This window comes from Rhinolophus sinicus, chromosome 6 (genome assembly GCF_057876585.1).
Source record: "Rhinolophus sinicus isolate RSI-liver-muscle chromosome 6, RSI-T2T, whole genome shotgun sequence".
In the NCBI taxonomy this organism is placed as follows: Eukaryota; Metazoa; Chordata; class Mammalia; order Chiroptera; family Rhinolophidae; genus Rhinolophus; species Rhinolophus sinicus.
The window spans coordinates 51,539,435-51,552,709 of NC_142506.1; the positions used below are offsets into that span (position 1 = coordinate 51,539,435).

The 13,275-nt window shown below is 41.1% G+C and overlaps 1 protein-coding gene and 1 pseudogene across 9 annotated transcripts in view; both read right to left on the reverse strand.

Annotated features, from left to right (window-relative positions):
* Positions 1 to 13,275, reverse strand: part of PLD5 (phospholipase D family member 5) — a 240,039-nt gene that overhangs the window by 18,286 nt on the left and 208,478 nt on the right. For all 9 annotated transcript variants that reach the window (XR_016021545.1, XR_016021548.1, XR_016021549.1 and 6 more), the window contains 2 exons: positions 8,086 to 8,283; positions 2,246 to 2,382 (listed from right to left, as the gene is read on the reverse strand). Coding sequence is in view for 1 of the 9 variants with exons in the window: in XM_019746839.3 (XP_019602398.3) it covers positions 2,246 to 2,382; positions 8,086 to 8,283 (335 nt within the window). In the remaining 8 variants the exon portion in view is untranslated. The remainder of the gene's footprint in view (positions 1 to 2,245; positions 2,383 to 8,085; positions 8,284 to 13,275) is intronic.
* LOC109455318 (small ribosomal subunit protein uS8 pseudogene) lies at positions 6,689 to 7,996 on the reverse strand (annotated as a pseudogene).

The window sequence follows — 13,275 nt, forward strand, 5'->3', positions numbered from 1 at the left end:
CTGGATTCTATCCTCTTCCTCTGTTATTCTCTCTACATGTTACCTCCTAGGTGGCTTCATCTACACACTTGGTTTTAACTGTCCTCTATAGACCGAAGAGTCCCAAATTCTCATTACCAGGCCAACCCTCTCCAGACTTCATTCTGGATATCCTGATAAGAGCTTTACAGATTTAAAGATCTGGATCTTTACAAAAACTTCAAATTCACAAATCCGCATATTTCCCTATACTTTTGATAGCCTTCCCTACTTTGTATAGCTTTCATCATCTAATCACCCAAAGTAAAAACCTAGGAACCATTATTGTGTCTGCTCTTCTTTCTACCAATCACCACATGCGTCAGAAACCTTCCTGGAACGTACTTCATTTATTCTCTCCTTCCTGTGACTGCCCTACTCAGGGCTCTCCTAGCCCTGACCTGGGCCAGCTCCAAATTGGCTTCTCTGCCCCCAGTCTTGTTCCTGTCAAGTATATCCTCCAATACCACCAAAGTGATCCAACTAAAAGCATATCTCATCCTTTGGTTACAACATATTGGAAGCTCCCCCAAATCACAAGGCTCCCCAGTAGTCAGGCCCTCCTATTTCTGGTCCTTGACTTCTCTCCAGTTTGATCTCTTACCACCTTACCTTGGACTCTACATTCCAGCACTGAGCTTGGTACAGATTCTGGCAGGTGCCAGGCTGTTCTTGACCCCTGAAAGTGCTCATGCTGTCCCTTCTCACTGGAAAAGTCCCTTTCTCATCCTTCTTCTAACTCCTGCATATTTTAAATGTAATTCAGGTAGAATTTCCTCAAATACACTTCTTCTGACCCTGAAACTGCTCTAGATGCCCTTCACTGAGCATCTATAATAGTCTATACATCTATCTATTTTTCCATTTACCATCACATATTATGTTATGATCATTTATTCTGTGTCCATTTGCCCCTATTGGAAATAGCTCCTGAGATCACACTCTGTTCATATTTAATCACTCTTGTACAGTACCCAATAAATATTTGTTGAATCAATACATAAATGAAAAATACAAATACCCTGCAGACTAACTGGCTTACATATTTTTATTGAATAAATTTGATGTATAACATTGTGTAAGTTTAAGCTGTACAGCCTATTACTTTGATATACTTATATATTGTAATATGGTTGCCAATGTAGCAATATTTATCGCATTATATAATTATGGTACGATATTATTGTCTATATTCATTATATTGTGTATTTGTTCTCTATTGCCTATTTACTACTTGTTGCAAGTTTGTACCCCTAAAGATCAATTTTATGCCCGTCTCCCCATTCCCTGGTAATCACCATTTTACTCTGTTTCTTATAGGTTTAACTTTTTTAGATTCTACATGTAAGTGATACCAGATAGTACTTGTCTTTCTCTGCCTGACTTATCTTGCTTGGCATAATATACTCAAAATCCATCCATGTTGTTGCAAATGGGAGGATATCTTCCTTTCTCATGGCTGAATAAGATTCCATTGTGTATATGTACACATCTTTTTTTTTTATTAATTCATCTGTTGATGGTCATTTGGGTTGTTTCCATGTCTTAGCTATTGTGAGTAATGTTGTGATAAACATGGAGAATGCATACATCCTGTCAAAATCCTCATTTCATTTCCCTTGGGTATATACCCAGAAGTGGAATTGCTGGATTGTATGGCAGTTCTATTTTTAATTTTTGAGGAACCTCCATATTGCTTTCCATAGTGGCTGCACCTATTTGCAATCCCACCAATGGTGCATGAAAGTTCCCAATGATGAATTATTGAAAAAATTCTCCATTTTGAAGATGCTCTTTCTCATTCCGAAAGATAGACTGACTGAGAACATGGACATTTTAAGTTTCCTTGTCCTTTTAAATTGAAAAGATATTATGAAAATTCAGCATTTAATTAAGACTGACATGAATACAACAAGGTGATGTATCATTTATTTTTAAAATAATTTTCAAGTTGAAAACAACCCAGTCTTCATTGTAAAGTTGTTCTCATGCCTATAACGTAAACTACCGAGCTATTTCTGTTGGGTGAGATCCTGAGTCCTAAAAATGGACTGAGGGAGGAGCTGCATCATGGGTAAGCTGTGATGCATACCCAAGCGATTTGCATGAGCTCTGACCTCACATGACCTGATGGCATCTCAGTGTCCAGGCTGGTTTTTCCTGTGGTCCCCAGTTTAGTGCCTGGTCCTGGCGACTGGATTCTGAGTTGACGTCATCACTCACTGACCTTTTGGTGCTTGTGCTGGAGATGGGCAGGTAGTCCATGACTGCAATGTACACGTACTGCTTGGCGTCGTCGATCACGCTGTAGATGGCATCGATGTCAAAGCTTCTGTTTTTGGGGCAAAAGAGTTTGGGAGAATTCTGTGAAGACACAAAAACACAAACTTTTAGAGTATTACCTTTTGCCATCTGGTAATTTCTCTTTGTCATTTTTTATTCTATTTATTTGTTTTCATGGATCCTGGCTTTTAACTGCATTTTGCAAACCTACTTTCCAGTTCCTTATGAGATAAGATAAATATATTTTCAATCCGATTAGAAGAGAGGCATGTAGAGATCAAAGTGTCGTAGGATTGGTCTCAAGTTCTTTAAGTCTATTTTGGAGGGGAATTCTTGCCTTCAATACACACACCTCTGATTTTCAGAGGAATGCTCCAGCTCTCAATTTATGAGACTCTGGCATACATTCCTGCCATCCATTGCTGTTAATTTTCTCAGCCATTACCATATGATACATATATACACATAGCATGCAGTTATCCCAGAAGTCATTTCATTTGGAAGGTGATGTGGCTATAAAAATGCTCAAGACAATCTAAAAAGATTGTGTGTTTTTTTCCTGACTCTTTCAAGTCAGGAAGAGGAGTGCTGATTGTTGAAAAAGGGTCATCAATACTTCCAGAGGAAAACCCAAGAGAGTTGTTAAATGCCCAAATTCATCAGGAGAGACAGGAGAAAAAGATTTTTGAAAGACTTAAGCAAAATGAAAACGAGGCAAGTTATACTTGAGATATTTTTCTCATGTTGTTCAAAGTGGTTTCCACCTTTAGAAAAGAGTACGGTGTTTTAAGACAAAGCTGTGCTACAAAGGGAAAGGTGTATATTGGTTTACTCATTTTTTTCCACTGGAAAGGACTGAAAATAGTGTTTTTGTAGTTCCTGTCTTATTCTGACAAGAATACTCCATGGCAAGCAGAGGATCAGAAATAATGTCAGGGGTGCTTAATACCAAAAGGCTGAATAAACAGTTTCTGGAACTGCCTGGAAAGCCAGCATCGGGTTCCTCATCAAATGTTCCACCAACAATGGTGGTCAGGGTCCCTCTTCAAATGTTTGGGGACAACGCCCCCTACTGTGCTGGGGGAACCTTATCCCAGCTCACAGAGGGAAGATGCAACTGTTGGACTGGCTGCCCAGGTGGGTACCAGAATGAGTTTTTGATTGTATAAATTATTTTTCTTTTGGCATGAAGATGCGCTTCCAAGTCTTAAAAAGAGAAAGGAAGGAAGGAAGGAAGGAAGGAAGGAAGGAAGGAAGGAAGGAAGGAAGGAAGGAAGGAAGGAAGGAAGGAAGGAAGGAAGGAAAAAAGAAAAAACAAACAAGCAACCCCCCAAAAAACAATAAAAACTAAAATAAAAACCAATGCTAGTCCTGCATTCTTTCCCCAGCACACACATACATAGATACTCCATCTGTCACCAAGACAGCTGGTGCTTGTACAGTAACTCCCGTGTTGTCCCTCCCTCTTACTCCTTGGCTGTTTCCCTCATCCGGGCACTAGTGCTGTTTGCTGGGGCTTCTGCGTATCTCCCTAACTCATTTCCTGGTCTCCATGATGGTACAAAAACAAACGCATGTCACTCTCAGAGCCCAGTCTCATCTCACTGGCAGGGATGTGAGCTGCTGGGTCACATAGCTCTTGTACCTTACGCCGTGCCACACTTAGCACGTATCATGTGCTCAATAAATATTGGTGGAGATGTGAAATTGCTTCTTAAATTAATAAGTGTTGGAAGTTTGTGTGACCCCCCCAACCTGTACTCCTAGTTAGAGTTGCATCATTCTAGGCATTTCCATGCACGTGCGAACAGGTCTTTACATGCCCCAACCTGCATTATTGTTTTCTATGCTCCCACAGCCTAACTGAACGTACAGAACATGGCAAGTGCTTCCTGCGGTTACTAAGGAAATGCATGACTGTCCGTATCAGTCCCCCTGCCCCTGCGGCCATGGCGGTACTTGACTGTGTGTTCTAGAGTCCTCTACCTTTGAAAATAGTGTCTGAATCCACTGGTGGCTTAAAAATGTTTGCTCAAGGTGTAAGTGAATTAACAACACAAAGAATGGTCTACTGACCTGGCGGAGGAAGTTAACTAGCTCCAACTGTTTAGAGGGAAGGCTGTTAAGATTCTCTCTTCTCCCTCCTGAATTAATTTTCCGAGCTCTGCACTGTGTACTCCTTCATTCCACAGTGAAGTAGGAGGAGAAGGAAAATACAGAGCTTCCTCTTTGTCTGGCTCTGTGATGCTCTCTCACCAATCGAATGCTCTGGCTTCTAGGTAATCTGTTTCTTTCTTAAATCAGTAAGTGCCTTATTTATGCATGTAACTTGTTTTGCATCTTTATTAAAGACTTGTTTAGCAGACCTCTGGTTTATTTCATAACAGATTCCTGGTTTTTAAAAAGGCCACACTTCATCCTCAGAATACACATGTGAAAATATAATTAAATATAAAAAAATAATCCACAGAGTGGAGAATATTTGCAAATCATGTATCTGATAAAGGACTTGTATCTGGAATGTATAAAGAACTCTTACAACTCAATAATAAAAACTAAGTAACCCAATTGAATAATGGACAAAGAATTCGATAAACCTTGCTCTATCTAAAAAGATACAAATGACCAATAATCACATTAAAATATGCAAATCAAAACCACAATGAGGTACCATCTCATGCCCACTAGGAGGGCTAAAATACAACAGAGAAAAGCAAACATCAGCAAGGATGTGGAAAAATTGAAACTCTTATTTACTGCTGGTGGAATTGTAAAACAGTGCAGCTGATTTGGAAGATAGTTTGTCAGTGTCTCAGAATGTTCAACACAGTTACCACATTACTTAACAATTCTACTCCTGAGTATAAACCCAAAAGAATTGAAAAGAAGTAATCAAATAAAAACTTACACATAAATGTTCATAGGAGCATTATCCACAATTTCCAAAAGGCAGAAATACCCAAATGTCCATCAACTGATGGACAGATAAACAAAATGTGTCATATCCATAGAATGGAATATTATTTGGCCATAAAAAGTAATGAAGTACTGATTCATGCTACAACATAAACGAACTTTGAAAACATTACACTAAGTAAAAGAACTGAGACTTCTTTTACAAAAGCCTACATATTGTATCACTCCACTTATAGCAAATGTCTAGAAAAAGGTAAATCCTTAGAGACAGAAAGTAGATTAGTGGTTGCCAGGGGACTGAGGGAAGGAGAAAATGGAAAGTGAAAACAGAATCCATCCTGGAACTTTGTATTGATACTACTAGTACTAAAACCAAGCCAACATTTATTACAGCTTTTGGGGAGCCCTGAGTGAAGTGCTGGGAATTCTGATGATAAAGAGAGTACAGTATAAGACATTCAGAGCCTTATGAAATAGTGAGAGAGATGATCGATAAACAAATGGCTACAAAAATGTGATAAACGTTCCAATAGAGATCAAGGAGCTCTGGGCAAATGATGTTATTCCAATAGTGGGTTGCTTTTTACTTTATTAAATACATGTTAGATTTTATACCTCTGCAGAAATGGTGCTCAATTAACATATGTTGGCTTGATATTAACAGGAAAGAGAAATAATAAGTTACAATAACAAAATAAATAAAAATAAAAAAGTAAAGGCATTACATAGTTTAAAAGACTATACCTGAAGGAATGTCTTCACAATTCAACTTATTTTGTGGTGAACGGTTTAATAAAAAGCAATTTGTAAATTTGCCCTAAATTTGCAATACAAAGGCTTTGTATTTTAGTAGATTTTGCTAAAGGCCTCAGCCTTCTCTCTGTGGTAAGCGTTAACTTTGGGATCAATAAAGGAGGGTCCCCCACCCCCTTTAAGGGTCAGAATTCAAATTTATGCAAGAACCACAGTCTCTTATTTCTCAGATTCAAGCCATAAATTTCAAATCCAGCAATTATCTGAAATTGGTTAATTCATCTCTTTCTTGAGCAAGTGGCCCGTGGGGTGTCATGTCACCCTGTTGCCAACTGGATTCATGTTTAGTTGGCAAATTTCCTATTGTTACTCATCCACAAAGTGGGAACCGTATCTGACATTCTTATTGTATAGTGCTGTCTTGAGAAGAAATGAAATGGAACATATGAAATAACTGTGAGTAAAATGCCTCATACAATGTGCTACTTGCTACTGCATTCTTGACCTCCACACATACCAAAAAAAGCTTTCCAGGTCTATTTGATGAAAATCTTTCATAGTCTATTTTCTGCTATTCACATGTACGTGAACTTATCATTTAAGACAAACAACTTCAACTTCTTCTTTGCTTTCTATTGCTACATTTCTAAATTTTCAGATTGTGTTTTCCTGTTTTCTTTCCATTGAGGCATTTTATTTGCACATATGTATGGTATCCCTAGAAAAAGAATCCCAGCATTTTCTCTCCTGCATGTTTTTGTCTTGCTTCTTCAAGGTCCATAATGCCCGCTGAGGTTGTCAGTGCAATGAAACCAAAATGGCAGGATGGGAGTAGGTTTTTCTGCCATTTTTCTAGATCTCTGCATTGCACATCAAATCTGGGCCTGATCACTCTACACTCCTTTAACCTGCCCATGAGGTTCACAATTTTCCCAGCTCTGTGATCATCAGTGATTTCAAATTCGCCCATGTAACCGTGCTTCAGCGTCACGGTTAGAAACCAGACAATGACCTTGGAGCACAGCCTGATAAGAACCTGGAGTTTGCCTCTCTTTTCGGCATTATTTATGCTCTTGAGAGCATCAGCCAGGACATTCACATTTACCACTATGGTGGCACTGAAAGATGGTGGGAAAGTGTGTTTTCATTTTAATAGGCATAAAGGATACAATTCACTCTTCAGTGAAATGCTCTTCAGTGACATAAAAGTCGTTGGCATAAAAGGGCTAATAACAATCAATACAGAAACAGCCATGTGAAATTGGAAGCGTGGTTTACAGAAGTTTCTCGAAGCATCAGATCTATTCAGAAGCTTGATGCAAGGTCCAATGGATCTGATTCGGGGTGAGGGTGGGGAGACTGTAACTCGGTATTTTAAACAGGCTCCCCAGCTGTTTCTTAAGTCCTTTAAAGTTTGAGGACCAGGGCTGTAGACCCAGATATTTTATTGCCCATTGCCAGTAACATTGTGGGGACAGCTATAGTGTGTGGGGCAGTGGAGTGGCAAGTGGGGGAGGTAGGGAGGTGGTGGTTTTCAGTGTAGTCAGAGGCCTGGGAGTCATGTAAAATGTCCTCCCCTCCTGGGTGGGCCTCTTGCCCTCCAGCCTCAATCAAGTACAACAGCTACACTTTTGTCTGTTTTGCACACTGGGGTCCCCTCAGATCTGTTTCATCAAAGGGTTCTATTACTAAAAACAAGTCTGAACATCCCTGATGCAGGGCATCAAAAATAGGATCTGGTGTCGCAAGACCTGGGTGCTGGTGGCTCTCTTGGCACTTGTCCTCTGAGGGTCTTTGTGCTAGCAGACAAGCTTCAATATCTTCATTTGTAACACGGTCACAATTCTAGGTCTACCTTAAGGGACAGTTGGGCTGGTCAAATCAGGTAACACAAAGTATCAGGAATTAGGAATGATCGTTAACATTGATCATTGTCATTATCATTAGGGACAGCATACGAATGAGCATAAGAGGGACAGATTTGAATGCTTCCAGGAATGGGACAGAACGGATCGGTCGAATTCATGTTTTCCCAACATAAGATCACACTCGAACATTCCAAGTTAATACAGGGCCCCTGGAAGAGAGTGGAGGAGGAGAAAGGGAACGACTCACCGACACAAATGCTTGAGATTTGGTTTCATTCAACTGAAGTTGCAATTTCTTTTCATTGTCATAGACGCCATACAGCCTCTTGGACCAGGTCTGAGGGACTCGGCTCTTGAATTTCAAAGAGCTATATAAAGCGAATATCCTTTGCAAATCTAGGACCAGGCAGCTGCAGTTGTAGAAGATGACCCCGAGTTCTTTCATCTGTGAAATTAAAATTGAAAACATCAATGCCATGTGCATCTGCTGGTTAGTTTCAGAGAAAAACAATGCACCAGACTGATGCGGTTGAGTGCTGCCACGTTGTCTTCTCCAAGGAAGCCTGTGGCATTTCAGGGTTTCTCAACTTTGTCTGGGTTTAGCTTTGTAACCAGGTCCTTTGTCTGGAGTGGGAGTCGGGGCGGGGCTGACACTTGGTTCCCACGGAAGAAGCTGTTCCACAGGACTAGGGCCTCCCTGAAATGCTTCCTTGTCTGCCAGACCCAGGCATGGTTACCTTGTCCAGGGGGCTGGCCTTGCCTGGGGTCATCCTCAGGAAGAAGAAAAACGAAAAATGACCTGGAGAGCAAAGATGTAGAGTGAAGTCCAGGACGGTTAACCAACCAGATCTAGTAGATAAGTTTCAGTCTCCTTATTTGTAACACGGCAGGAGCCTGGGTCCACCTTAAGGGACGGTTGTGGGGGTCAAATCAGGGAACACAAAGTATTATCCAATTTTGGAGTAAAATGGGGATAAACATCGTATCTGCCTGACCCAGTGCTGAGAGAAAATCAGTGAGGCATACTGTCTTAGTTTCCTAGGGCTGCCATCACAAAGTACCACAAACTCGGGGGCCTAAAGAGCAGGAATATATGCTTTCACAGTCCTGGAGACTAATGCACTCAGCATGCTGTTATTCTCCCCTAAGTCGCAGTGTAGGGGGAAGGACTAGGTGTTCGGAACAGGAGGTTCCCTGGCAGGAAAACCTAAGGCCAAGAGCTGCTCCTGGGACCCTGTCAGGGTTGCTCCGTGTTCAGTCGCTGCCTCTGGTATAGCCTGTCTTGGAACGTACACCATCACACATTTTAATCTGGGAATCTGGTAACCGATTCTTTAAAAGCTGGAAGCATAACATAAAAACCCTTCTCTAGCAGCACCATGATTACGAGTGACGTTGGTCCCTTTTCGGGTGACCAGATGGAGGGCAGCGTGTTGATGGACATCCCAGCACATTTCCTGCTGTTGTGGAAGCTGTTTTCTGTGAGCTTTTATCCGCAGTCCCTGACATGTTCTGCTCAGTGTCGACCTTACAGTGGGAGAATCTGAAGGTGGTGGGAGAAGCCACGGCCCTCTAGAGATGTCAACAGAATTATACCTCCTCTGAGTACCTTCCTCTCAACCTTAGCATGACTCAAGCCCGTTTCTAATTTTTCATATTTGGTTCCGGCTGGTGTCAACTGACGACGAAGAAAAAGAAACTGGCTTTCATTTTGTAGATTTTTTGCCAGAGCAAAAATTCAGGACAGGTGTGTGAACAAATCTTCTTAAAATGCTGGCAGTGGGGAAAATAGCACCAATGTAATGTGGGCTTCTGAAGAGCCTCCATGTCTAGACTGTAAAAGGAACAAAAAGCTAAAGTGATTGATTGATTGATTGATTGATTGATTGATTGATTGATTGATAAGCTGAGTCACTGACTTGCCTTACCAGTAAGACAGGCCTTTCCATGCCAGGTTTCAGCCCTCTGCCTGCTGGTGGGCTGCTCAGGGCAGCCCAGCCACACGCAAGCCAAACGCCAGGCACATACCCACTGTGAGTCCTGATGGGACACCCTGACTTTTCATTTCAGTCACACAATTGACAGGCGATTGAATGGTCCAACCATCTGAAGAAAATAATCTTGAAAAAGCTGGAGATTTATCAGCTACTGATTCTTTGGAAGATAATTATTCTTAGTAAAAGGCTGTCTTTTCCACAAAAGGGGTGTTAAGGGTCAGTGATGGACCCATGGAACTAAGAGAGGCTTGGGACCTCAACAGCCTGGAGTACCCGACCAAGAAGCTGTTCTAAGGGGAATGCTTTTATTTAAAACTTGAGTTTGACACAATCCAGGAGATGCTGTGGCCCTGCTGTGTAGGGGGAAATAACAGTAGCAGGGGAACTAATTTATCTGAGTGCTTGCTGTGTACCAGGTATGTTCTAAATGCGTCACAGGATTGCATTCACATAAAACTCACAACAGCCCATTTCACAGGGAAGGAAATTGAGGTAATACAGAGATTAAGGGATTTGCCCAAGTGCACAGCCAGTGAGCAGGGAAGCTGGTATTATGATACTCAAAGACTAGTTTAATATTTCACTTTTGGGAGGAAGAATTATTTACAAAGCGGAGCACCTCATAATACCAGAGCCCTGCCCTGTGGGTGGGGGCCAATTCCCACTGTGTGTGTGCCCTCATTTCTGCTGCCCTGGAATTTCTCTTTATATTAGTAGTTTTGGTTTCAAAGCAGAATGATGAGAGAAGAGCCATTAGCGGGGTCCTTTGCTGTAATTCAAAATGATTAATACCAATTAGCGTAACGACAGCTCAGTTATCATTTACAAATGTCCAGTTTTCATGATTTTATAGAAATGTGAACAAGCGTTTCCTTAATTTTCTTGACAAAGACAAAAGAAACTGCAACTCTGAGCAACTACCATGCATCCAGTTAGCTGCTAATTTATATTCTGAGTTACTGCAGGAAATTTAATTACCAGGAGCTCTAACTTGATTTTGTTTCTGCCCTCAAGGTGAAATCTTTGTTACTGGGAATAGAAAATAAAGAATTGAATCTTAGCTGCTCAAAGGCAGCCTGCTGCTCAGAGTTGTACTCTCTGGCCCCTTCCCTCCCACGGGGGGTGGTCTATACCACTCAGCTTCTTGATGTCTTCGTTTCTTTGTTACCAAGTGAGAATAATAATGCTTGCCGAAGGAACATGACTAATTGAAGAGAGAGGAGAATGTGTGAACTTTGGGGAACAGCTAGTTCAACCTTATTTCAAATTAAGGAAACTGAGTACGGAAAAGGGAAAGTGACTTCACAAAATCACAGAATAATGTCCTGTGATTTCAAGTCCTGGGTTCCTTTGCCCAATAAGGCTGTGACTTATTGATAAAATGAACCCACACAAGGTTCATGTGTAGGATGAATGAGGGGTATTTTTTTTTCCCTTCCTCCCTTCCATCCATCCATCCATCCATCCATCCATCCATCCATCCATCCATCCATCCATGCTTCATCTTTTATAACCATCTGAAAGCTTTCCAAAGGACTACTATTTGGTTGGCATCTGACTTTGGAAAATGTTGATGGAATCTTAAAGGAATGGGGCTGAGAGAGCAATGGGATAAAACAAATTGGAAACACATTTCAGTTATTTTTCAGAGTACTTTAATTTTATCCTGCTAGTTTAGAAGAGTTGAAAGTGATTCTAAAATGCCACCACCTGTCATGCCCACTTTCTGCCTTCTCTTCTTAATGAGTAGTGAGGAAGCTGAGATCATCCCAGCACCAGTTCAGTTCACTGTTATCTGATATCCTTTCCAAACCGCTCCAAGGATCTACTTTCCTTTGACAAAATATTCGGCCAGACCTGAGTGATTATATCTACCTTTCAGGTCTATAAAATAAACACCTGGCCCTACTTAAGCACCAGGATATTAACAGTAATGTAACTATTACCATTCAGCTTCTTATTCATGCAAAGATGAAATAATAAGGAAACCGGAGAGGTAGAGAAAATCTTTGCTATAGAAAATACCAAATGTGTAAATCTTGTGTTACTTTTCTTTGCAGCCAAGTCATCTAACAGTGGGAAGAAGGGGCACGTGGATATAACTCAGTGGGTTTTCCTTTGTAGATTATAATTCATAAAACTAATTCAGCTTCCAAGCTGGCTTTCAGAGAGACCCTGAAGTACAGAAAGGCCTTGAAAATTTTCAGAAAAAAAAGGACCCAGAGAAATGTGTTGACCCCTGTCTATTCTGTTCCTCCTGATTCATTCCTTGTACTTCACAGCAGGAAGAGCTCACTAGATTTCTCCTCCTCTGTGATGCCCTCATCAGAAGTATGGCTCCCACTTTACTTATCCCATGACAGTGGGAACAGCCAGGGCCGAGATAACTAGCCTTTTAAAAAGAAATGTTGCACCTATATGCTTAACCCCATTGGTTCTCATCTCCTCCCTGTCCGTGTAGCTCTAGAAACATCTCAGAAGGGTGAAAGGAGACTCCTCTGATCTGCAGCCATGAATGTAATTACTGGCCTTCCAGGGAGTCTATCTATCTGCCTTAGTGGACAGACATGGACTCAGCCTCCAATTCTAGTTCTGCTCCCTTCTTCAGTGTGACTTTGGGCAAGTTTCTTGACCTTCTGTGCCTGTAACTAACAAGTTCCTTAACCTTTCTGTCAAGTGGGGGTAACAATAATACTCATAATATGGTGTGATAATTAAACAAAGTCATGTGCTGCTTCACGACGGGGAGACATTCTAAGAAATGTATTGTTAGGTGGTTTTGTCATTGTGCGAACGTCACAGAGGCCCTGACACAAACCTAGATGGTACAGCCTACTGCACACCCAGGCTGTATGGTGTAACCTGCTGCTCATAGGCTACGAGCCTGTACAGCACGTTACCGTACAAAACAACATGAGATTAAATCAAGCACAAGAGAAAAGGATGCAATTATGAGATGAGGTAAACAGGAGATGTATGAGCCTGCTGCCAGTAGAACGTGGCAGTCCGTTTTACAGCAAACATTTTTTTTATATGTAGAAAGAATACATTAAAATAATGATAAAAAGTATAGTATAATCAATACATAAACAAGTAATATAGTTATTTATTATCACTATCAGGTAGTATGTACTATACATAATTGTATGTGCTACACTTTTATACAACTGGCAGTGCAGTAGGTTTGTTTACACCAGAATCACCACACATGTGAGTAATGCATTGAGCTACCACCTTACAATGGCTAAGACACCCCAAGCGATAGGAACTGTTCAGCTCCACTCTATTCTTATGGGACCCCTGTTGTGCATGGTCTTTGGGGCATTCACAGGAGCAGCCTGCAGATATGACTTTGTCTTGGGCAAGTTCAATTCTGGGCAAAATAGTAGGAGGCCTAATTTTGACCACACATCTAAACTTTATTTTCCATTCTGGCTCTA